The sequence below is a fragment of the Lithobates pipiens genome, unplaced genomic scaffold (assembly GCF_037356315.1).
Source record: "Lithobates pipiens isolate NorthernLeopardFrog02 unplaced genomic scaffold, aLitPip1_a1.2 Scaffold_25, whole genome shotgun sequence".
NCBI lineage: Eukaryota > Metazoa > Chordata > Amphibia > Anura > Ranidae > Lithobates > Lithobates pipiens.
In genome coordinates this window covers 185,833,453-185,859,956 of record NW_027507787.1, presented here as the reverse complement: position 1 = coordinate 185,859,956, position 26,504 = coordinate 185,833,453, and the positions used below count along the sequence as shown (strand labels likewise).

The following is a 26,504-nucleotide window of genomic DNA, read 5'->3' as shown; positions in this document are numbered from 1 at the left end:
CTGATAGTGGGTAATAGCTATCAGCTGACTCTGGTTCAGAGGAGAACAAAGTCGGTGTACTCCTTTTTAACCCACAATAGTATGGCCAAAAAAATCTTGGCCATGTATCTTTTTTTTTTTTTTTTTTTTTTAATGTGGTTGCAAACTTTGTTACACCACTTGTACCTACCAGGAAGCCTATAATTAGGCTTACCGGTAGGTACTGTAAATTTTGCCTGTACTGGCACAGTTTTGGAGATATTCACTCTATATGCTGCTGCTGAAGTCATCGACGCATGCGCACTGAAGAAACTGCCCATTGGTGCCATTTTTTTCAGGGCCTGTGCCGTGACCGGTGGCTCCGGGAGTGACGCCACCGCAGCTCTGGCCAATCACAACGCTGGTAACTTGAAGTATCTCCAGTGAAAGATGTCTGCCGTGGGAGCGGAGTGCGAGTGGCATTGCAGGGCATCGTTTTAAGATGAGTATTTCATAATGAGCTCCTTATGCCCTTTGTCTTGCAGGTTTTTTTTTTTCCTGGAGGGGGTGTATTTCAGTGGTTTACAACCTCTTTAATGTCTAGGTGCCTTTTCAGTGTCTGTGCTTAGCTTATATTAAGAAAAGTTTAATTTCCATAAACCATATCGAACTGGCCATTAAAGCTACAATTTAAAGTGATACTAAAGTGTTGATCCTTTGTTATTTAAAAAAAAAAACGTTATACTTGCTCTGTGTAGTGGTTTTTGCACAGAGCAGTACAGATACTTCTCTTCTCTTCTGTGGCCCTTCCCTCCTGCTGAGTGTCCCCACAGCAAGCAGCTTGCTATGGGGGCACACGAGCCACTGCTCTGTGTTATTTCAGACAGAGCTGCAGCCTGGCCCCGCCCTTCTCTCTCCTCATTGGTTTAGTCACTTTGACCGCAGCGGGAGTCAGTGGTGCCCTGCTGTTGTCTCAGCCAATGAGGACAGTTGAGCCTCTTGTGCAACATCACTGGGTCGAGATGGGCCTCAGGTAAGCATTAGGGGCCTGAGGGGGGCTCCTGCACACAGAAGGTTTTTTACCCTAATGAATATAATGCATTAAGATAAAAAAAAACTTCTGCCTTTTAAAACCACTTTAAGCCTAGTACACACTTTTTTTTCTTGCTCAGCCCAGCAGACTGATCGATATAAAAACGAAAGAGCTTGGGAGGAGCAGCTGTACTAACTATTCGATTTTAGTACAGCGATCTCCCCGCTGAGCTATCGTATTCTGGCAGGGGGGGTGCTTACTCCCCCCCCACGCCAGAACACACCAGCCAGTGCTTTCATCCATTGGCTGAGAGCGCTGATCTGGATGCTGATCGGAAGAGCTTTTCAGGTCGTGCCTGTTCGGTCGGCTTCGGTAGCAAATCGCATTATAACAACTTGCAGAACTCCCTGTATTACCTTAGGAATATTGCATTCCATTCTTCTTGGACAGATGTTGGCATGAAGAGATGTGTGCCTTCACTTATCGCCCTCACACCTTTTGTAGATGAAGAATCACATTTTATTGAATTAACAAGTTACTTCTCACATCGCAGCAGAGGGGTAACTAACGCCTAACAAAGCACTAGGTACCATATGTTTATGTTAGAGCATACAATACAGTACAATACAGTATATCATATCTGTGTCTATGGAAACCTGTAGTGATGGGTCCTGCATAACCTAATATGATATTGTTCATTGGCTCAAAAAAATTCCCAGTCATTCTTCCTTCTCCATGTTGGCAAATGTTTGCAGTATTTATTTAGCTTCTGTTGAAGCAACTGAAAAGCTTGCATCATCCTGCACCTATTTACCCTTTGTGCCAGACGTGCCTCTGATATCTGTTACAAATCCGATATGTGCAGTTGCTCTTATGGAAAGCTTGAATATTCCCCTGTGTCATCGAAGCCATTCCCTTTCTTCGTTATCTGTATCCTTGCTAAGCAAACTCTGCCTGGTGCATTTTAGCTGAGTGATCTTTACTCTGTTAAATTCTAACTATGGATTTATTTAAGAAAAAATATCCCATGTTTTTGATCTTGTGCATAGGTTATAAAATAAATTACAAGAACAGTCTGTTCTAGGAAAATACTATACTGCCCTGTTCCCTGAGCACATTTACATTCTTTTACACATATCGTATGCTAAATATTTCATAGGCTAGCAAGGCACTGGTTGACTTTCAGAATGGTCCATCTCCCTCTTGACTTTCCATTAATTTACATTTGATTATCCCTGACATGTAATTTATACTGACAAGCTGTTATACAAATGTGTCAGATGACTACTTTCGGATGGTGAGTCACGGATCTGAAGCAAATATGGAGTACAAGAGTTCAGACTTATCAGAGTTTATTGGCTGCATATGATATGAAGTTCAGTCACTCACAGGTTAGCACCAAGTGGACAGCCTGGATCCTCCACCTATAAAATTGAAGTCTGCATGAACAGATTACTACTTCTATCATTATCATTACAGTGTATGTTGAGTCAAAACATTTTTATTTTACTTTGGATAAAGTGGGGATGGTGTTTTCCTGCTACCCAGGGCTCCATTACGGAGATTTGACTCCTTGTCCAGGCAGAATGTAAGTGTAAATCATCAACTGCTACACTGAAGGAACAAAACACTTTTTTTTTTTTTTTTACTTTTTAGTATTTTTATTTCTGTCTGTGTTGCAGATTTTTCCTCAGTTTCAACAGTATTTTGTAAAACTGTTACAGGGACAATAAATAAAAGTAAATCCTTTTGATAAAGTCCAGATAGCAGTAGAAACCTGTGAGGTGTTCTAACCCTGCCTTGCCCTATTCAAAGCTTAAAAAAAATTGCCTTAAAGCAGAGCTCCATCCAAAAATGAAAGCTCCACTTATCTGCCTCCTCCCCTCTCTCTGATGCCACATTTGGCACCTTTTTAGGGGGTACCTGTTTTTGACAGGTACCTGCTCCCACTTACAGCTGATGTCGCCGTGGCCCCCTCCTCCTTCCCCTTCACTGCTGGGCCATTCAAAGTACAGAGCTCTCCGCGCATGCGCAGTAGGGGACACTAGGGTAATCCTTGTGGCTTCACAGCCAGTTTCCCTTACAAGCAATGGCAGCGGCAGCACCCAAGAGCTGATGGTAAAATCGGGCAGGGTGCCGACATCGCGGGATCCCTGGACAGGTAATATTTAAAAGTCAGCAGCTACAATATTTTTAGCTGTTGACTTTGAATTTTTTTCTGAAGGAGGCTGGACCTCCTCTTTAAAGTGGTTGTAAACGTTCACCTTGTAAAACAACCCATTCAGTTTAAAATAGAAATGAAAGGCAAAACATTTGTGTATAGAAAAAATACAGTGTGATTTCCTAAGTATACGGTTTAAACACAGTATAAAACGAGAACAATGTAAGATATATTTCGTTACCTGTAACAGAATTGTAGGTGAAAGTTTCAAGTTTTTATTTTTTTTTTATTTTTTTTAACAGTCAGATGTTCTATGTGTGCACCCTTAGTCACACGACACACATCGAGCTGGTAAGCCATTTCTGCCCAAACGCGAGTTAAGATATCTGAATCCAGTGCAGTGATCATGGCTTTGATGCACTGTTTCAGCACCGCTAGATCAACAGAAAGGGGAGGGGTGAATACCTTGTCCTTTATGTACCCCCACAGGAAAAAGTCACAGGGTGCCAAGTCAAGACTTCTGGGTTGCCATTGGATCAGTGGCATGTTGTAGTCTGCGGCTCGTCCAATCCATCATGAGAAAAATGTTCATTGAGGTAATCTTGCATGTAGCCTGACCAGTGTGGTGGTGCACCATTCAATTGGAGAATAAAGTTGTCACTGTCGTCCTGCAACTGTGGCATCAACCAAAGACTTAACATATCCAGAAAAGAGCCTCTCATAATAGTTTTCCTGTTAAAAATGAAGGGGCCGTACACTTTCATTTTGGACAGAGAGCAGAACACATATACCTTAGGGGAATCTTGCACGTGTTGCACTGTAAATCTGGGATTCTCCGCTCCCCAAAAGGGAACATTTTGCTGGTTTACCTGACCACTCAAGTGAAATGCATCTGTGAAAACGAAGTGATCAGCAAAATCATTACCTTCAAAACGATGCTGCATTTCGGCAAAAAATTCAGTGTTTTGTCAAGGTCGGTGAGATTTTGCAACATCTGCACTTTGTACGGGATAATTTTCAACTTTTCTCAAAATTCTCCAGACAGTTGGCTGTGAAATCTGCACTTCACGACTCATCCTCAAGGTTGATTTTTCCAGGCTTCATTCAATGGCGGCGCAAACACTATTGACGACTTTTACCGATACACGCGGTTGTCCAGGACTTTTAAGTTTGCACAAACAGCCCATAGTTTCAAATGTTTTATGCCAATCGTAGATAGATTTTCGTAGATAGGTTTTCTGAAAATCCCGTTGCACAACTGTTACAAATTCAGTTTTTGCTCAATTCAAGAATGTGACAAATGTACCTACGCACTATCGCCCAAGTCGATTCCCTCAGTAGCAAGACAAACTTTTATGAGTACATCTTCCTAACGGTTTGCAGTTGTGGTCTTCAACTGTTACTGTTTTACAACATCTGGAAACTGTATACTCTATGAATCTCCCTGTATATACAATTGTGCTCATAAGTTTACATACCCTGGTAGAATTTGATTTCCTGGCCATTTTTCACAGAATATGAATGATGACACAAAAGCTTTTCTACCACTAATGGTTAGTGTTTGACTGAAGCCATTTATTATCAATCAACTGGGTTTACTCTTTTTAAATCATAATGGCAACAGAAACTACCCAAATGACCCTGATAAAAAGTTTACATACCCTGGTGATTTTGGCCTGATAACATGCACACAAGTTGACACAAAGGGGTTTGAATGGCTATTAAAGGTAACCATCCTCACCTGTGATCTGTTTGCTTGTAATTAGTGTGTATGTGTTTGTATAAAATGTCAGTGAGTTTCTGGACTCCTGACAGACCCTGGTATTTTTCATACAGTGCTGCGCTGAGGTTTCTGGATTCTGAGTCATGGGGAAAGCCAAAGAATTGTCAAAGGTTCTGTGGGAAAGGGTAGCTGAACTGTATAAAACAGGAATGGGATATAAAAAGATATACAAGGAATTGAGAATGCCAATCAGCAGTGTTCAAACTCTAATCAAGAAGTGGAAAATGAGGGGTTCTGTTGAAACCAAACCACAGTCAGGTTGACCAACTAAAATTTCAGTCACAACTGCCAGGAAAATCCACAAATAACTTCAGGTGAACTACAGGACTCTCTGAAAACATGTGGTGTGGCTGTTTCAAGATGCACTTGAAGAAATATGGGCTGCATGGTCGAATCGCTAGAAGAAAGCCATTACTACGCAAATGCCACAAAGTATCCTGCTTACAATACGTGGATCGCTGATGTTTTGGGGATGTGTGAGCTACAAAGGAACAGGAAATTTGGTTAAAATTGGCAAGATGAATGCAGTATGTTATCAAAAAATACTGGAGGAACATTTGTATTCATCAGCCAGGAAACTGCGCATGGGACGTATTTGGACATTCCAACATGACAATGATCCAAAACACAAGGCCATTTCGTCCTGTCATTGGCTACAGCAGAATAAAGTGAAGGTTCTGGGGTGGCCATCTCAGTCTCCTGACCTCAATATCATTGAGCCACTCAAACGTGCAGTTCATGCAAGACAGCCTAAGAATTTACAGGAACTGGAGGCTTTTTGTCAAGAGGAATGGGCAGTTTTACCATCTGGGAAGATAAAGAGCCTCATCCACAAATACCACAAAAGACTTCCAGCTGTCATTGATGTTAAAGGGGGCAATACACACGCTATTAAGAACTGGGTTATGTAAACTTCTTGATAAGGGTCATTTGGGTAGTTTCTGTTGCCATTATGATTTGATAAGAGTAAACACAGTTGATTGATGATAATTGTATTCAGCCAAACAATAACCATGAGTCAAAAAAGTTTTTGTGTTATTCATATTCTCTGAAAAATGGCCAAGGAATCATAAATGCCAGGGTATGTAAACCTATGAACACAACTGTATAAATGCCTTTTTTTTTTTTTTTTGCTTTTTTTTTTTTTTATAAGTGATCACATTCCCTCTGTTCCCAGCTGCATAAAAGCTGCACGAGAAGAAACGTAACACTGATCTTTCCAGTAATGAATGGCTGTGCAGGGAGGGGCGTGTGAGGACAAGTCTGATAATTGGAGAAGAGCAGGCTGAGTTCCCAGCATAGCTAGAGAACTGACCACCACCATGTGGTCAGTTTTTTTTTTTTTGTCAGATTCATACTTACCTAGGTGGATGCAGCATCTGTTCCCCACCGGCTTAAAAACTGAGAACCGAGCGATTGGTTCCCAAAACTTTCTTAGCAGAGAGCTGGTGACTGTCAGGGGGGATGTGGCTAAACTTGGAAGGCGTTTCACTTCAAGGCAGAGAATGCATTAAGATAAAAAAAAAACTTTTAGCCTTTATAACCACTTTAAAACATTTTTTTTAAAATGCGGCAGTAAACTCTGAGCCTAAACTTGTACCTACAGGTAAGCTTATAAGTACCATACACTGTTTGTTTAGATATTCACATAGACTCCAACTGATGTCAATGTGCATGCCCAGTATGCTCAGCATTCAGGGCATGCAGAATGAAAAGTCTAGTTTTGCAATGGTGACTTGCCTGCTGGAGTGATGTCATTGTGGCCCAGCCATTCAAACGGCACTGAAGAACTTCATTTGAAAGTGCATACTAGCAAATTATGGCACAAACTTGCAGGGGACCCATTAAAAAAAAAAAAAAAAATAGTGGAGTTTACTACCACTTTGAAGATGACTACAAATGGCATGACAGTTATTCTGCAATTAGCATAGCATTTGTAAGCTTGTTGTGTGTTTTCTTTTTTGCACTCTGTTCATTAAACTATATTTTTCACAATTGGGAATAAATTATGTGAACAGATGAAAGAGTTTTACAAACCATATTTTCTAAAGCTGAAATCTTTTGCTAAAGCCCTACTTTGGGAATTGCACTGTAAGGGGTAAATGCCTGTTAGATCTTGGTGAAGAGGAATAAGCTGTAATACTTGCAATACTCCTCGTGTCAGCCATCTGAGGGAGCCTGACCTCATCAAGTACAATGCAAGGCCAGAGTCCCTTAGTAATACATGAGGACTACATGAAACTGTCCTCAGCCTGGTGTGTCGGGGAGAAGAGGAGAGCGCCGAGGTATTCAGGAGCGAGGTATAATGTAAGTGTTACACCTTATAGCTCTACCCACAGACTTGACAAGCTTTTACCCCTTCCATTTGGGGGGGGGGGGGGGGGGTGCTGCTGCAAGGGTAATTTATGTGCATTACCCAGAGTTGGGCTCTAAAAAGTCGGTTTGTTACATTAATTTAATTTTGTTGCGTTTTCCTTGATAATTGTATTACAAATTGTGGAAGGTATGCTTTTGAGGATCGCTTAACAATTATGTTTTGAGGTAGTGACACTAAAGCAGTTACCGGCCCAGGAGGAAATAATATCCTGGCTGCCAGTTGCTTCCATGAACAGTTAATAAGGTCACATCACCTCATCCAATCATCTCATGTGTAATTTTCTTTTTTTGTCCTCCAGGGTCTTTGTGAACAGAAGTCTAGCCATGGAAAAAATCAAGTGCTTCGGATTTGATATGGATTATACACTTGCTGGTGAGCATGGAAAGAATTCTGTAGCCTTACAAAGAATCTATTTATAACTTTTCCTTTTACCCTCAGCATGTTGTCACCCTTTCTTAGAACTATTTTTCAGATGATATTTAGGTCAGCTAAGCCTGGGAAATCTTAAGAGAACAGGGAATGACATGAAAGGTGGACCAGCACATCCCAGCCTAAACCAGTAAAGGTATAGGATTAGGATTCTCCTGATGTTCTGATAAACACGGACAAGCTACATCTTACTATATAGTAATTTGGCCTACGCTCCAGCACCCTCTTTCTCTGTATCGCAGTATATTTAGAGCAGTCATACTCTAGTATAAACTTTGAATGATGATCTAATTTTAATGGGAACGTGCAATGATTGGGAAGTCAACGCTGAACCTAAACACTTGATATGGTGACTGAAATCCATCAATACCTTTTTGTATAGTGGTTTTTGCTGTCACACTTAAAAACTACCACTACCTATCTTCTATATCTTTCAAATATAGCAGTGTGCGTATGTATACAAGCCAATCTGTTTGCATCTTTTAGTAGAGGGACTAAAGACAGGTTACTTCTTTAGTTCTGCAAAAAAAAAAAATCTAAATTAGACATCATATAATTTTTGAATCTTGCTTTAGTTGCCAAAACTTTTTTTTTTTTTCAGTTTTGGATGGAGTAGGGGACAAGTAATATTTGCTATTTGTGTACCACTGAGCCTGTGCATCGACGGGTCCCCATTGGAAAATACTCCCTTACCTTTTTTTTTCTGGGGGAAACTCTAAAATTTTTAATTTCCACCTTTTCTTTCCTGTAGATACCAGTGCAATTAGAGGGGCGAGTCTTCCCAGTGGGTACACCGGCGCCAATAAAGATCTCGACAGGTGGTGGATTATTTCCCCACTCTGTCCAAATATGAAAAAAAGGTTTTTCTTAGTGATGCACTTTGTTGCATTTTAGACAGCTAGTGTATCACATTAATGATTTCACAATGGGTCCTTAACCACTTGCAGACCGGACCATTTTGCTGGTCAAAGACCAGACCACTTTTTGCGATTCGGCATTGCGTCGCTTTAACCACTTTCAGACCGGACCATTTTGCTGGTAAATGACCAGAGGTCTTTTTACACTTTGGCACTGCGCTGCTTTAACTGGTAATTGCGCGGTCATGCAATGTTGTACCCAAACAAAATTTGCGTCCTTTTCTTCCCACAAATAGAGCTTTCTTTTGATGGTATTTGATTGCCTCTGCGATTTTTATTTTTTGCGATATAAACGTAAAAAGACCGCAAATTTTGAAAAAAAATGATATTTTCTACTTTTTGTTATTAGAAAAATCCAATAAACTCAATTTTAGTCATACATTTAGGCCAAAATGTATTCAGCCACATGTCTTTGGTAAAAAAAAAGTCAATAATTGTATATTTATTGGTTTGCGCAAAAGTTGTCACATCTACAAACTAAGGTACGTTTTCTGGAATTTACGCAGCTTTTAGTTTACGACTGCCTATCTCATTTCTTGAGGTGCTAAAATGGCAGGGCAGTACAAAACCCCCCCAAATGACCCCATTTTGGAAAGTAGACCCCCCTAAGGAAATTGATAAAAGGCATGTTGAGCCCATTGAATATTTTATTTTTTTGCCTCAAGCGATTGAATAATGACAAAAAAAAAAATTTTTTTTTTTTTTACACAAAGTTGTCACTAAATGATATATTGCTCACACATGCTATGGGCGTATGTGAAATGACACCCCAAAATAAATTCTGCTGCTTCTCCTGAGTACGGGGATACCACATATGTGGGACTTTTTGGGAGCCTAGCCGCGTACGGGGCCCCGAAAACCAAGCACCGCCTTCAGGCTTTCTAAGGGCGTAAATTTTTGAGTTCACTTCTCACTACCTATTACAGTTTTGAAGGCCATAAAATGCCAAGATGGCACAAAACCCCCACAAATGACCCCATTTTAGAAAGTAGACACCCCAAGCTATTTGCTGAGAGGCATGTTGAGTCCATGGAATATTTTATATTTTGCCACAAGTTGCGGGAAAATTACAATCTTTTTTTTTTTTTTTTTTTTTTTAACAAAGTTGTCACTAAATGATATATTGCTCATGCATGCCATGGGCATATGTGAAATGACACCCCAAAATAAATTCTGCTGCTTCTCCTGAGTACGGGGATACCACATATGTGGGACTTTTTGGGAGCCTAGCCGCGTACGGGGCCCCGAAAACCAAGCACCGCCTTCAGGCTTTCTAAGGGCGTAAATTTTTGAGTTCACTTCTCACTACCTATTACAGTTTTGAAGGCCATAAAATGCCAAGATGGCACAAAACCCCCACAAATGACCCCATTTTAGAAAGTAGACACCCCAAGCTATTTGCTGAGAGGCATGTTGAGTCCATGGAATATTTTATATTTTGCCACAAGTTGCGGGAAAATTACAAACTTTTTTTTTTTTTTTTTTTTTTTTCACAAAGTTGTCACTAAATGATATATTGCTCACACATGCTATGGGCGTATGTGAAATGACACCCCAAAATAAATTCTGCTGCTTCTCCTGAGTACGGGGATACCACATATGTGGGACTTTTTGGGAGCCTAGCCGCGTACGGGGCCCCGAAAACCAAGCACCGCCTTCAGGCTTTCTAAGGGCGTAAATTTTTGAGTTCACTTCTCACTACCTATTACAGTTTTGAAGGCCATAAAATGCCAAGATGGCACAAAACCCCCACAAATGACCCCATTTTAGAAAGTAGACACCCCAAGCTATTTGCTGAGAGGCATGTTGAGTCCATGGAATATTTTATATTTTGCCACAAGTTGCGGGAAAATTACAAACTTTTTTTTTTTTTTTTTTTTTTTCACAAAGTTGTCACTAAATGATATATTGCTCATGCATGCCATGGGCATATGTGAAATGACACCCCAAAATAAATTTTGCTGCTTCTCCTGAGTATGGGGATACCACATATGTGGGACTTTTTGGGAGCCTAGCCGCGTACGGGGCCCCGAAAACCAAGCACCGCCTTCAGGCTTTCTAAGGGCGTTACAGTTTTGAAGGCCATAAAATGCCAAGATGGCACAAACCCCCCCCAAATGACCCCATTTTGGAAAGTAGACACCCCTAAATTTAGGGGTACACTAGTGAGACTAGGTAATAAATGGCGGGTGCCCTGAAACTATAAAAAAATAACTAACCAACCAGCGTCACCTGTAACAGTTATATGGTGATCACTGGTGAAAGGGTTAACTAGGGGGCAATTAGGGGGCTTTATGCGGTAGTATATGGGGGTCCCTGGCGCTATAAAAAGCTGCAGCGAACCTAAATACCTACCTGCCTAACTAGCGTCACCTGTGACACTAATACAGCGATCAGAAAAACGATCGCTTATTAGGCTGGGTTCACACTGGAGCGATGCGGGAACGCCACGAATGCGCGGCGGGTTCCCGCATCGCATGCCTCCCGGCGGCAGTTCACACTGCCCTATGCGAACTGCTGGGAGTGTCAGTGAAATGTTACTGACACCCCCAGATCAGTTCGCATATCGCAGTGCGATCTGCAAACTCGGATCGCATGGTGTGAACACCCATGCGATCCGATTCTGCTGCGGGCCAAAAAAAGGGTCCCGTGCGAATTTGCGGCGGGTGCGGCGAATGGCTGAACTCGAATCGCACAGAGATCGGATGTGATTTGCACTGCAGTGCGGTGCGAATCACATCCGTTCTCATAAACCGCTGCAATGTGAACCCAGCCTTAGTGACACTGGCGACGGGGGGTGATCACGGGGTTAAACCTTTATTGGGGGGGTTAGGGGGGTACCTTAGAACTAAAGGGGGCTAACCCTAACTGCCCTAACAGTTATTAGTCACAAATGACACCCGCCGGGTGATCAGGGGGTTAAACCTTTATTAGGTAATAAATGGCGGGTGCCCTGAAACTATAAAAAAATAACTAACCAACCAGCGTCACCTGTAACAGTTATATGGTGATCACTGGTGAAAGGGTTAACTAGGGGGCAATCAGGGGGCTTTATGCGGTAGTATATGGGGGTCCCTGGCGCTATAAAAAGCTGCGGCGAACCTAAATACCTACCTGCCTAACTAGCGTCACCTGTGACACTAATACGGCGATCAGAAAAATGATCGCTTATTAGGCTGGGTTCACACTGGAGCGATGCGGAAACGCCGCGAATCCGCGGCGGGTTCCCGCATCGCATGCCTCCCGGCGGCAGTTCACACTGCCCTATGCGAACTGCTGGGAGTGTCAGTGAAATGTTACTGACACCCCCAGATCAGTTCGCATATCGCAGTGCGATCTGCAAACTCGGATCGCATGGTGTGAACACCCATGCGATCCGATTCTGCTGCGGGCCAAAAAAAGGGTCCCGTGCGAATTTGCGGCGGGTGCGGCGAATGGCTGAACTCGAATCGCACAGAGATCGGATGTGATTTGCACTGCAGTGCGGTGCGAATCACATTCGTTCTCATAAACCGCTGCAATGTGAACCCAGCCTTAGTGACACTGGCGACGGGGGGTGATCACGGGGTTAAACCTTTATTGGGGGGGGTTAGGGGGGTACATTAGAACTAAAGGGGGCTAACTCTAACTGCCCTAACAGTTATTACAGTCACAAATGACACCAATGCAAAAAAAAAAAAAAAAAAAAAAAAAATGACATTGGTGTCACTGTGACTGGGGGGCAGGGGTAATTGGGGGGGTGATCGGGGGGTAAAGGGGGGGTGTGAGTGTGCCTGGCATGTTCTACTGTGTGTGTAGAGTGTTGGTGCAACTTACTGATCCGCTCTCCTCCGTGTCGGAACGAAAAATACCGACACGGAGGAGAGAATACATCACTTCCTCTCCTGTGTTTACATTACAGGAGAGGAAGTGATGTCACCGGGGATTTCTATTCGTCGGGAGCGATCGCGAGGGGGTGGCCATGAATGAATGGCCGTCCCCTCGTCCGGGATCGCTCCCGAACGAATACCGACCGCCGCAGGCACCGGGCGGGGGCCCGATCGGGCCCCCGACCCGCGGGAGGCAAGGGACGTACATGTATGTCCTTATGCCTGCCCGTGCCATTGTACCGACGTACATCGGCGTGCGGCGGTCGGCAACTGGTTAACTGACAATTGCACGGTCGTGCGACGTGGCTCCCAAACAAAATTGACGTCCTTTTTTTCCCCACAAATAGAGCTTTCTTTTGGTGGTATTTGATCACCCCTGCGGTTTTTATTTTTTGCGCTATAACCAAAAATAGAGCGACAATTTTAAAAAAAACGCATTATTTTTTACTTTTTGTTATAATAAATATCCCCCAAAAATATATAAAAAAAAACATTTTTTTCCCTCAGTTTAGGCCGAAACGTATTCTTCTACATATTTTTGGTAAAAAAAAAATCGCAATAAGTGATTATTGATTGGTTTGCGCAAAAGTTATAGCGTTTACAAAATAGGGATAGTTTTATAGCATTTTTATTAATAATTTTTTTTTTTTACTAGTAATGGCGGTGATCAGCGATTCTTTTTATTGTGACTGCGACATTGTGGGGGACCCATCGGACATTTTTGACACATTTTTGGGACCATTGTCATTTATACAGTAATCACTGCTATATAAATGCAGTGATTCCTGTGTAAATGACACTGGCAGTGAAAGGGTTAACCAGTGGGTGGCAGTGTAGGGGTTAAGTGTTCCTAGGGGTGTGTTACTAACTGTGGGGGGGTTGGGCTTTCATTTAGTGAACACTGATCTCTGCTCCAATCACATGGAGCAGAGATCAGCGTCACTAGTTGCTAGGCAGAATGGAGAAATGTTGTTTACACAGCATTTCCTCCATTCGGCCTCTCCGTGAGACGATCGCGGGGATGCCCGCGGCGATCGAGTCCGCGGGTCCCGCGACCGGACTCGGGGGTCCCGACCAGCGCGGGAGCGCGCCCCCAGCGGCGCGCTCCCGATGGCAGGGCGGCAATGAATATTGGACGTACCTGTACGCCAATATGCCTGCCCGTGCCATTCTGTCGACGTACATCGTCATGCGCTGGTCGGGAAGTGGTTAATGTATGGTTACACCATTTGCTTTTTGCAACCCCAATGTCTCTTCTGCAAGAAAACAAACCTACCTACCTGTTTGCAGACTTCATTAGAATGTGCAGCTCTGTTTACATTCTGCCACAGATTATGTGTGCTAGGATGACTGAACACATGCACATGTGCAGGCTAATGAAGATGGGCACAGCCCAGGACCCAAAAGAAGCCAGGTAGAAGATGACACCAAAGCCCTCAGACTGTTGAAGGGCAGGTGAGTATTGTGGGCTTTAGTTCTGCTATATGTTATTAGATGCAAGTTTTCGAGATAACTTGGATCCTTTCTTCAGACTTTATTGATTTACAAACTCCAACCCCCAAACTTTCTGCATTATTTAATGGCTGACGCATTACAATACTCTACCACTGCTATGAGGGAAGAAGTAAAGGGCAAAATGCATAGCATTCTTATAACATTCACATTTACTGCATTCCCTGTGGTGTCAACAAGGGCATTTCTCTTTCCAGTGCACTCATGCTTTGGGAGAAAGTCTATTTCAATCCCTCTGTATGAAGTTACTTGGGTCCACTTAAGCTCATCCAACTTCATGTCTTAGCAGCATTCATTACATTAGAGAGATAGTACAGTGGTTGTGTTACAGCATTGGTATTGAATGACAGCTTATGGAAACATCAGAGTGTCAAGGATGAAAATGAGCCATCAATCAGGTGTGTTTACTTGTAAACAAGTTTGGGTGCCCTCATGACCATACACTGTACAAAACCTGGCTATTGTGGAGACTTTTGATTTTGTAGTAGGATTTCTTACCCTTCCCAGGTTTGTCCAAATTAACCACTTAACCACTTGACCTCTTGAAGATATACCCCGCTTCATGACCAGGCCATTTTTTTTTTACGATCCAGAACTGCGTTACTTTAACTGACGATTGCATGGCCATACAATGCTGTACCCAAATATAATGTATGTCTTTCTTTTGGTGGTATTTGTTTGTTTTTGTTTTGTTTTGTTTTTTTGCAATAGAAACAAAAAAGACTGACAATTTTGAAAAAAAAACAAAAAAAAACTTTTTTTTTTACTTTCTGCTATAAAATATATCCAATCTTAAAAAAAAATAAAAAAAAATTCTTCATAAATTTAGGCCAATATGTATTCTGCTCATGTTTTTGGTAAAAAAAAAAATCCCTATAAGCGTTTATTGATTGGTTTACACGAATGTTATTGCATCGACAAACTATGGCATATATTTATCGTATGTCCCGGGACACAGAGCCATAGTAGTTACTATGTGGCTTTTAGGCCACCTTCAGGTGATGTACACTGGCATGCCCTAAATTAAAAAGTGCGCGCCTTTTTATAACCCCTCTCACTACTGGGAGTACCTCAGTTTTTTCGCCAGTGTCTAAGGTGTTGGTCACGAGTAAAGATGTGCTGGGCTGAGCTCCACTGGAGCAATCCTTGCTGGGGCTAGCCATGCAGCCGGATCCATTCAGAGTGCCTTTTTGGCCAAATTGAATGGTACCCGGGCCTTGTATCTGAAGAAACTAGGTCTTGCCTGTAACGCTTCTCTTTAGAGAGCTGGACCCAGGATTCAGTACTTTTTGGTATTAAGGCCATAAAGTTTTTACTGCCGGTGGTGCTATTACAGGTCCAGGATTGTGGGTTTCCTCGAGGATCCCCAGCTCCTGAAGGTTTAATGGAACCCACCGTGAAGGATGAAGATTGGGTCTGTTGGTTTACCACAGAAAAACCTGCAGCTGGAAATGTAAGTGGAGTTTTCTAAGAAATGTAAAATATTTTATTATGATTGTCGCCTTTAAATTTAGTAAGTGTTGTCCTGCCTATGTGTCACCACTGGGGGCTGTATTGAGCACTTACAGTCTCCTGCTTCTCAGTGAGCCCACATTGTGTCTAGGAAGCAGCAGTTTCTTCTTCCTCCAGCCAAACAGCAGACCTCCGGTAATTCTGGGGGGGGAGGTTCCCTCTCCCCTCCCCACCAGACGCCCCCCTGTGCTGTATTTTCTTCCCCTCTTCTCGGGGAAAGAGCGCCACATGAAATAAAAAAATTGGGGCGAACGGCACTCCGTCCGGCAGCTTTCAGACTCCCCCTCGCCATTCCTCCTTTCCTCCCTGTGGATCCCATAGGATAGGATCAGGAGCGGGGGGGGGGGGGCCTGGGCTTAGCACGGCATTGGCGTCCTCCAACGTCCAGCGCAGGAAGGTATGTTTTAAAAGGCACCATTTGTGCTGTTGCATGCTGCAGGAGGCACACAAGATAAAGGGGTGGCATGTAAGAGGTTTGGTGACACAGGCATTCCTTTGACGCATTTACTACTGCATCAAGCTGAGCATTAATATCAGTGACAGAGCTGCACTCTATTGCTCAAGCAGCGATGCATTCCTTTTGGTAGTACCTTTTGCTTAGTGCATCGGGCTATAGTCAGAAGGGGGGTGAAAAACGCCTCAATAAAGGGCTCTAGAAAGACTAATACATTCACACAGAAGCTTAGATCCATCCCAGTAAAGATGGCATCCTCCCGTAAGAGTAATATGGCTGGTCAGAGTGAGCCATCAGGAGGGGCTGGTGTTGCAGCTGCTCTTAACACTGCAGCCCCTAGGTATATTATGACGGAGGGTTTTTCTTCAACCATTTTAAGCTTGAAGCAAAAGTTTGCTTTAATCACATCCCAGAGTGGGAATAAGCGTAACAGGTCCCCATCCATTGCTCAGGACCCTCTTGCTGAGGAACAAGGAGAGAGAGATGACAAATTTCTCTCAAGGACCAGGAAGAGGCTGATGTCTCCTCTTCCGAAGAACCTGATGCGGAAGTATCAGGTTAGCAGGAAAGGTGGTTGGTACAGTCTCTCACTGAATTGGTCCTCTCCACATTTTTACTGCCAGTAGAGCAGTCAGTCGATGAGCCCACTTCTGGTTTGGGTTCACTAAATCCTCCCCAATCTGTTCATGCTTTTCCTATCCATTTATGGCTAAGAGAGCTTATGTATTCTGAGTGGGAGCACCCAGATAAATGTTTTTTTCCTCCAAAAAAGTTTTCAATACCTCATTCTATGGAGAAAGAGTTTTATAAGGAATGGGGAAATCCAGCAATTGACGCTGCTATATCCTCTGTAAACAAAAACCTGACTTGTCCAGTAGACAATGCTCATATGCTAAAGGGTCCAACAGATAAGAAGTTGGAGTTCCTTTTTATAAAAAAAAAAACTATATTCCGCTCGCAGGTTCAGTCATTCAACCTGCACTAGCAACGATCGGAGTATCTCAGTCCTTAAAGGACCAGTTTATAGAGGTACTCCAAAGTTATTCCTGATCAGCAGGCCCAGGATTTGGATGGGATATCAGAATGCAAAAAAAATAAAAAAATACCATGCAAAAAAGGCTCTTGGCCAGTTTCCCTTTTTTTTTTGGTGAACGGTTATTTTGAAACGATCTGGATAAGTATATCCAAATTTCTAATGGGAAAAGTTCCCTTTTTACTGGTTAAGAACAAGTTTAAGCTTTTTTCTTTTAAATGTGCTTCTTCTCCAGTTCCGAGGCATCAGCCTCCAGGTAAACCTCTTGGTCAGTCCCAGGGTCAAAAGAGGACCTGGGGGAAAAAATCCACAAAACAAAATACTAAAGCCTTATGAAAGGTCATCCCCGCTCACTCGAGTGGGGGAGAATGCTTCTACAGTTTTTCAATGTTCTGGCAGGAACAATGTCAAGACAGATGGGTGGCTTCCTCAATTTTTCTAGGTTACAAACTTCCGAGGGTTCCCATCTCCTCGTTTTCTCAGATCAAATGTTCCCAGAGATCCAGTGAAAAAAAAGTCTCTGTTGTCTGAGTGATATTGTTGGTCCTCTTGGTAGAGCAAGAATTAGGGTTTTATTCAAACCTTTTCACGGTTCCAAAAACCAAACGGGGATGTCAGACCTATATTAGATTTAAAATATCTAAACCGTTTTTTGAATATCCATTCTTTTTGCATGGAGTCAATCCAATCAGTAGTCTCCATATTACAAGGGGGAGAACTTGTGGCGTCAATCGACATCAAGGATGCTTTTCTCCATGTGCCGCTTTTCCCGGCTCACCAGAAATTTCTGCGCTTCGAGAAAATCTTCATTTCCAGTTTGTAGCTCTGTCTTCGGTATAGCTACTGCACCTCGAGTGTTTACAAAGGTCCTGGCTCCTCCTTTACCCAGGTTAAGGGCTCAAGGTATAACGATACTAGCCTACTTATACGATCTGCTCTTGTTAGATCAATCGGTAGCCCGCTTAAAACCAAAGTTTGGTCACAGCAGTCAGCTACCTGGAATACCTAGGTTGGATTCTCAACCTAAAGAAATCCTCCTTAAAACCATAAAGGAGATAGCAGTACTTGGGGCCATAGATACAGCTCAGAAGAGGATGTTTTTGCCCCAGGAAAGGATCAGTTCCATAAGGAAACTGATTCAGTTGATCAAGACAAAGAATAATCCTTCTATTTGCCTTTGTATGAAATTGTTGGGAAAGATGGTGGCTCCTTTCGATGCCGTTCCTTATGCGCAGTTCATTCAAGACTGCTGCAAAACAGCATCCTGTCAACATGGAACAAGAAAGTCCAAGCTCTGGACTTCCCAATGCATTTATCCCCCAAAGTGTGTCAGAGCCTCAATTGGTGGTTGAGAGAATCTTCAAAAAGGTAAATCCTTTCTACCAGTTACCTGGAAGGTGGTAACAGATGCCAGCCTTCTGGGCTGGGGTGCAGTCCTGGAAGAAGCGTCTGTCCAAGGGAAATGGTCCAAATCAGAGATGACCTTGCCCATCAATATTCTAGAGATTCGGGCAGTACGCCTGGCCCTAGAGGCCTGGACGCTCAGACTAGGGAATTTTCCTATCAGGATCTAATCCGACAATGCCACGGCTGTGGCCTATATCAATCACCAAGGGGGCTCGAGAAGTCGCACGGCCCACAGAGAGGTGAATCATATTCTATCTTGGGAAAACAACATTGCTGGCCTATCAGCATTTTTCATTCCAGGGATAGAGAATTGGTAGGCGGACTACTTGAGTCGCCAACAATTGTTCCCAGGAGAATGGTCCCTTCACCCTGACATCTTTCTGTCAATATACCAAAGGGGAGTTCTGGACGTGGAACTGTTTTGCGTCCAGGTTCAACAACAAGATCGATAACTTTGTGTCAAGGACAAAGGATCCAATAGCATACGGAACAGATACCTTGGTTTTTCTGTGGGATCAGTTTTTCATTGATCTATGCATTCCTTCCTGCTCTAGCGTCTTCTCGCAGGATCAAGCAAGAAGGGGGAAGGAGGTGGTAATTGTGGCCCAGGAGATCTTGGTATGCCGAGATCATAAAAATGGCAGTAAGGTACCCTTGGACCCTGCCGCTATAGCCAAACCTTCTCTTGCAAGGTCCAGTATTCCATCCTACCTTACAAATGCTAAATTTAGCGTTTTGATTATTGAGACCCACATTCTGAGAGATTGTGTGCTGTTCGCTTCAGTGGTCTCTACTTTTTGGTTAATGCTAGGAAGCCGGCCTCCAGAGTCATATTCTATAGAATCTGGAAGGCATGTCTCCTTGTGTGAATACAGGGGTTGACAGTCCAGGAAATATGTCATGGGTAGGATCCTTGAATTCCTACAGATAGGATTAGAAATGAAGCTGGCCTTGAGTACCATCAAAGGCCAGATATCGACCTTATCAGTGTTTTTTCTATGGCCACTTGCTTCAAACTCTGGTTCGTAACTTTATTCAGTGGGTAATGCGGATTAATCCTCCAGTTAGGTTTCCTCTGAGCCCTTGGGACTTAAATTAGTCCTGTCGGCTTATAGAGACATCCTTTTGAGCCAATACAAGATATTCCTTTGGTCCTCTTGACGAGGAAAAAATTTCTTGGTTGCCATATCTTCTGCAGGAAGAGTATCAGAGTTGGCTGCTCTTTCTTGTGAGCCATATTGGTTTATTCAAAAGGATGAGGTTGTATTGCGGCCTCATCCTGAATTCCTACTGAAGGTAGTATCGTTTTTTTCATTTAAACCACAATATTGTTCTGCCTTAATTTTTTTCCAGAACTTCGTTCTGTGGAAGAAAGGTCACTACATTCTCCTGATGTGGTGAGAGCGGTCAAGGTCTATTTGAAAGTGACCGCTCAGATTCCTAAAACAGATGTTTTGTTTGTGTTGCCAGATAGTCCTAAAAAGAGGACAGGCAGCGTTGAAATCTACTATTTCTAAATGGATTCGTCAAGTGATTGTTCAAGCTTATGGTTTAAAGAGGAAAATTCCTCCTTTTCATATTAAAGTGCACTTCTCCAGGGCTGTTAGTGCTTCTTGGGCAGTGCATCACCAATGCAACTTGGTCTTCAGTACATACATTTACCAGATTCTATCAAGTAGATGTAAAAGATCATGAGGATATCGCCTTTGGGCGAAATGTACTGCAGTATGAGTCCTCTAGTCTCTTGGTGCCCTACTTTTTTTTGTGTCTCCTTCCCTTTAGTTGGCATTGCTATGGGACATCCCACATAGTAACTACTATGGCCCTGTGTCCCGTGATGTATGATAAGAAAATAGGATTTTTTTAACAGCTTGCCTGTAAAATCCTTTTCTTTGAAGTACATCACGAGACACTGGATCCTGGGGCCCAGCTCTCTAAAGAGAAGCGTTACAGGCAAGACCTAATTTCTTCGGATACGAGGCCCGGGTACCATTCAATTTGGCCAAAAAGACACTCTGAATGGATCCGGCTGCATGGCTAGCCCCAGTAAGGATCTTTACTCGTGACCAACACCTTAGACACTGGTGGTATGTACTACTCAATATGAAAAATGTAGACATGCATCCCAGCATGGAATCCCCAAGAAGCTGAAATAATGCACCAAAAGGTGAAAAATCTAGATGTTAAAAGGAGAAAAAAGAATGCAAAAATGTACTAATGACTGGAGAGCATGTACAGTGGGTAAAATAAGCATTGAACATGTCACCATTTTTCTAGGTAAATATGCTTCTAAAGGTGCTAATGACATCACATTTTCACCACATGTTGGGAACAACCCATACAATCCAGACATACAAAGAAACCAAAACAAATAAGCGATGTGTAATAAAATGGAATGACACAGGGAAAAAGTATTGAACACTTGAAGAAAGGGAGGTGCAAAGGGCTTTGAAAGCCAAGAAACCAGCTGAAATCTATTGGTATTAACAAAGCAATCTTGCCCCTTGTCATTGCAAATTCACATCAGCTGGTTAAGTCTCAACGGATGGCATTAAAAAGGTGTCTCATTTACCAAGGTGTTGCACAAGAAACCTCTCATAATGGGTAAAAGCAAAGAGCTCTCTCAAGACCTTCGCAACCTTATTGTTGCAAAACATACTGATGGTGTTGGTTGCAGAATTTCCAGCGGACCAGATGGTCACCAGAGTCTCTATGATCGTTTGGAGGCCAGCATGATAATATGACGTCACACCCGGCCTCTGCATTCAAACAAATGGCGCCGCCTCGTCTTCCACCGTTTTTTGAATGCAGAGGCCGGGCGTGAGGTCATATTATCGTTTTATTTTTTTATTTCAGGCTTCCCAGCCTAGAGGTGAGATGTGGGGTCTTATTGACCCCATCTTTCATTGTAGAGGACCGATCATGCCTTATATTCCTATTACAAGGGATGTTTAAATAAACGCGTTTGAAGAATTTCTCCGCAAATACCATGAAAGATAAAAAGTTGCAATGACTGCCATTGTATTGTCTAGGGTCTTTGCTAAAAAACATATATAATGTTTGGGGGTTCTATGTCATTTTTTGGGGGAAAAAAAATTATGATTTTTACATGTAGGAGAGAAATGTCAGAATTGGCTTGGTTGGCGAGTGATTAAGTGATTAAACTCAGCTGGCCAGACCACCTTTGCAATTTTTCTTTTAGAGTTTGTAAAAGACCCCCCCCCCCCCCCTCAAGCCATATAGTTTCTGAAAGCACATGACCTGTAGAATAAAAAAGTGCTACTGATTTTTTTTTGGCACTGCAATAGTTACACAAACGTTTAGAAAACCGCTATTTTTCACAAAGAAGACCGCTGATATCTGCCGCTCCATATGGGTAAATGGAAGGTCTGATGAGGTCCGCCTAAAAAACTGACAGGCAGACCTGATCGGAGAGCCCGTGTGGAAGGGGCCTTACTATCTGTTTTTTGTTTTTTCAAAATATTGTTTTTCAATTTATTTTTTACAATTTAAGGCTCGGTTCACACAGGGGCGACACGACTTCAGGACGACTTTGTGAGGCAACTTGGAGACGACTTGAACACGACTTTTAGACACGACCTGGGGCGACTTACAAGTCGGTGGCCCGGTCTTCTGTCTGGGGGGGACCCCATGCCATTTTTTCGGCGTAGGGGGTTCCCTTTGGAATCCATACCAGACCTAAGGGCCTGTATGCTCTCGGAGGGGGAACCCACGCCAAATTTGTTTCAGAAATTTGGCGTGGAGTTCCCCCTTCAGAGCTAATAATTCTGTCAAAGTTGCCTCTGTACATACAGAGATCCGACTTGGAGGCGACCTCCATTGAAATCAATGGGTACAAGTCGCCTACAAGTCGGATTGAAGTAGTACAGGAACTTCTTTTTGAAGTCGGAGCGACTTCAGTAGCGTGCATTAAGACGGCTCTCATTCACTTACATAGATTTTTAAATGTTGTCCGACCTGAGGCGACTAGGGGCGTCCTGAAGTCGGATCTGAGTCGCTCCTGTGTGAACCGAGCCTTATTTTTCAATATCTTGTACTGGGGGAGGGGGGGGGGGGTCTCTTTGGTGAGATACTAGAGGTCGAAAGAGAACCCTCATGTCTTTTATTTTTTATTTTTTTTATTTTTTGAGACATAGAAAGGGACTAAAGACAGTGCTTTTTTTCTCTGCATCTTGAAAGCTGCACTGTACTTACGAATTGAGATATGATTCCTATTCACTCAAAAAACTGGAGTATAGTAAACACTATTTACTATTCTCCAGTGATCAATGGACATAGGAGCGATCAGGATTAATCACTCACTATGTCCATCCAAGGAAAGGAAGGGGGGTGGTAAACACCAATCCCCCTACCCCACGCACCGCTCTCCATCCTGACAGGACAGTTTCAGTTTGCCTGGCAGAAGCTGCAGCTGGCGGGAGGGAGAGGAGGGAGAGGAGGGAGAGCTGGCTGCAGTATTTTAGTGGGGAGTTGTTCTAATACTAGTTTGAAACCTGTTGGAAACTATGAAACCTGATAAAATGTTATAGCGGCAAAATAAATATAATTGGTTGCGGTCAACATACATAGTAAAGCATGGTTTTATTTTCTGTTCCTGTAACGTTGGTGCAAGGTGCCTTCAAGTCAAACTGGGCCTTTTAAATTTTACAGGCATAAGAAGGGATGCTAGCATGGTGGTACTACACGCAGTAGTAAGTGACAAGTGCGTCCAATTACTGATGGGCGGCTCACATGTCTCGGGCCAGCCCATAGACTGTTAATCAAGATGGCAAATTGTCTTAGTGCAGTGGAAGTGTAAAGCAGTGGAAGCATGTGGGCTCACCATCAGCAAAACATTTTTTAACAATTACATCTGCAGGTAAAGTGATGGCAAGTGTTTTCTGGGACAAACATGATGTTGTTCATGTGGATTTTCTAGCACTTGGTGCGACTATCAACAGTGAATATTCCTGTCATGTTCTGAGTGATGTGCATAAGCGTCTGCAGGAAAAATGGCCTGGTTTGATCACTAAGGGGGTCCTGTTTCTCCAGGATGGCGCACAAGCTCATACTGTTCACAGTTCTACACATTCCAGCAACTCGGCTGGGAGATATTGTCACATCCCACTTTCCGCCCGGACCTTGCTCCGAGTGATTTCCACCTGTTGGACCCCTAAAAGTTCCTCGGAGGTCAGCATTTCAGCAGCGATGACGAAGTGAAGCAGGCTGTCCTAGGATGGTTCAGGCGTACTGACAGATCTTTCTATGCCAAAGATTTCCAGGCATTAGTTAAACACTGAGATAAGTGTATAAATGTACCAGGCGGGTATGTTGAAAATAAATGCAGTTTCCACTCCTTCAAATTCTTTTATTATATAAACTCAAAAGTCCCAGTTTGACTTGAACCCCCATTGTATAAAGCTAAGTATTTCTCAGTGTAGAGTTAATTTTTTGTGCCCCTACTGCTCTCCGCAACATTTTAACTGTAACAACTTTCTCTACCGCACTGTTACTAATTTCCACTGAGAACATCCTGTTCTATTGCAGCAGCTGAAGAATCCAATTCTGTGAAATCTGAGGGGGGGAACCTAAAATTAATACACCACTGTGTTTGGTGGACTAGTGCCAGATTGTTGTGGCCTTCAACTAGACTTGGCCTGGGGGGGGGGGTTATGTGATCTGTTTCACAATGGCAGACAGCACAAAGTCATATAACTATCAGTGTGACAGCAGGTCTTGTTAAGTGATGAGTGCACCGTCTCTGCTCAACCATTGCAATGATTACACAGCAGTCAGGCGAGACCTCTTAACTCAGGAAATCCTCTCCAACAAGTCCGACCTACTACAGAGTAACAGCTAATTAAAAACGAATTGCATGATTGAATTATTTTAATCAACTTGAATGATATTCAAAATATTTGCAGAGTTCTGCATATGCTTTCAGTTTTGATTACTCAGTAGCTGTATTCCCACCAGATTTAATTGATTGGATGTTCACTTGAAGCTGCTATGAGTATAATAAAAGTACTCAAAAAACAAAGCAAAAACCGTGCAGAATATGTTTTCCTTCTGTCTGGTTCTGGAACATAATTTTCACACTTGAGGCTAGATGTATCATTAACCACTTGCTGACCTCCCTTTAGCAGTTTTACTTCTACAGGGCAGCAGCTGTGCTCTAGATCACATAGATACATGATTCTGGACTTCGCCTGCAGGCGGGGCGCACGTGCAACACCAGCACACCACTTCTGCTATAAATAATCACAGCAGAAGCCGATCTGCAGGTGCTAGGCACTCTATGTCCTTCTGCACACACCGATCATTGGTAAACCGCACAGAACGGGGCTCTGCCTATGTAAAGAAGGCAGATAACTGTTCTGACTGGGGAGAAGAGATTGATCCTGTGTCTCGGCAAAGCAGCACATACAGTACACCAAAACATTGGTTAGGCACACATTTAACCCTTTGATGTCGATGTTTAACCCCTTCCCAGCCAGTGTCATTAGTACATTGACAGTGTATATTTTAGCATTGATCACTGTATTGGTGTCACTGGTTCCAGGCAAAGTGTCAGTGACCAGTTGTTCCCTGCAATATCTCAGTCCCTCTATAAGCTGATCGCCACCATTACTAGAATAAAAAATAAAAATTCCAGTATATATCCCAAAGTTTGTAGACTATGTTTGTGTAAACCAAACAATATATGCTTATTGGGATTTTTTTTTACAAAAGATATGTAGCAGAATACATATTTACCTAAATTATGAAGAAATTTCGTTTTTCTTTTTTTTTTTTTTTAAATGTTATTGGATACGTTTTATAGCAGAAAATGAAGGGGAACATTTTTTTATTTTTTTTTCAAAATGTTCACCTTTTTTGTTTTGTAGCACTAAAAATAAAACCCAGAGGTGATCAAATACCGCAAAAAATGGCCTGGTCATGAAGGGGGGTAAATCTTCTGGCGGTCAAGTGGTTAAAGGGTAACTACACTTTCCACTTTAATGGGAAAATAACAACTAAAAAAAAATAGTGTATACAATTGCTAAACAAGCCATATAGTAATTGAAAAAAATACAATTTCAATCTGCAGTGCTGTAATTTTATGTAAAATGCAATATGGCTACATGGAGGTATTCTGTACACAGATGGTGTACTGAAACCCCCCCCCCCCCCCAGAAATGTAATTTCCTGCTTGTATGAATGGCTTACTGATTTTCCCAGAAGTCTGCTTATGGTTAGATACTCCCAAATGTTTTTTAGGGATATATATAGAGCACATTTGGCATTCAGTAGATGTTTATTATATTATAAAAGGGTCATTGAAGGGTCTGTATGATTTTGATCTAATGATTGGAAGCACTGTATGCACTTTTAGCTATGATGAGCAAGTAAATGCATACAGTATAAAGCTGTACAGGTAGATACACCAAATGAAAATAAAATTTCTTATCGTACATCATGGGACACAGAGCCATAGTAGTTACTATGTGGGTTATAGGCCACCTTCAGGTGGTAGGCACTGACACGCCCTGAGACAAAAAAGTCCACTCCCGCTACTGGTAGTACCTCGGTTTTTTTCGCCAGTGTCTAGGTGTTGGTCACGAGTGAAGATATGCTGTGCTGAACTCCACTGGTGCAATCCTTGCTGGGACTAGCTATGCAGCTGGATCCATTCAAAGTATCTTTTAGGCCGAATTGAATGGTATCCGGGCCTCGTATCCAGAGAAACAAGGTTTTTCCTGTAAACGCTTCTCTTTTTAGAGAGCTGGACCCCGGGATCCAGTACTTTTGGTATTAAGGCCATAAAGTTTTGGTGGTGGTGCTATTACAGGTCCAGGATTGTGGGTTTCCCCGAGGGTCCCCAGCTCCTGAAGGTTTAACGGAACCCACCGTGAAGGGTGAAGATTGGGTCTGTTGGTTTTACCACAGAAAACCCTGCGGCGGGAAAGGTAAGTGGAGTTTTCGAAGAAATGTTTGAATTTTCTTATAAATGTCTCCTTTAATTTAGTAAATGTTGTCATGCCTATGTGTCACCACTGGGGGCTGGATTGAGCACATA

At 42.7% G+C, this 26,504-nt stretch overlaps 1 protein-coding gene across 2 annotated transcripts in view; it reads left to right on the top strand.

Annotated features, from left to right (window-relative positions):
* Positions 1–26,504, top strand: part of NT5C2 (5'-nucleotidase, cytosolic II) — a 180,989-nt gene that overhangs the window by 75,212 nt on the left and 79,273 nt on the right. For both annotated transcript variants that reach the window (XM_077455292.1, XM_077455291.1), the window contains exon 3: positions 7,611–7,684. In XM_077455292.1, the coding sequence (XP_077311418.1) occupies positions 7,611–7,684 (74 nt within the window). The remainder of the gene's footprint in view (positions 1–7,610; positions 7,685–26,504) is intronic.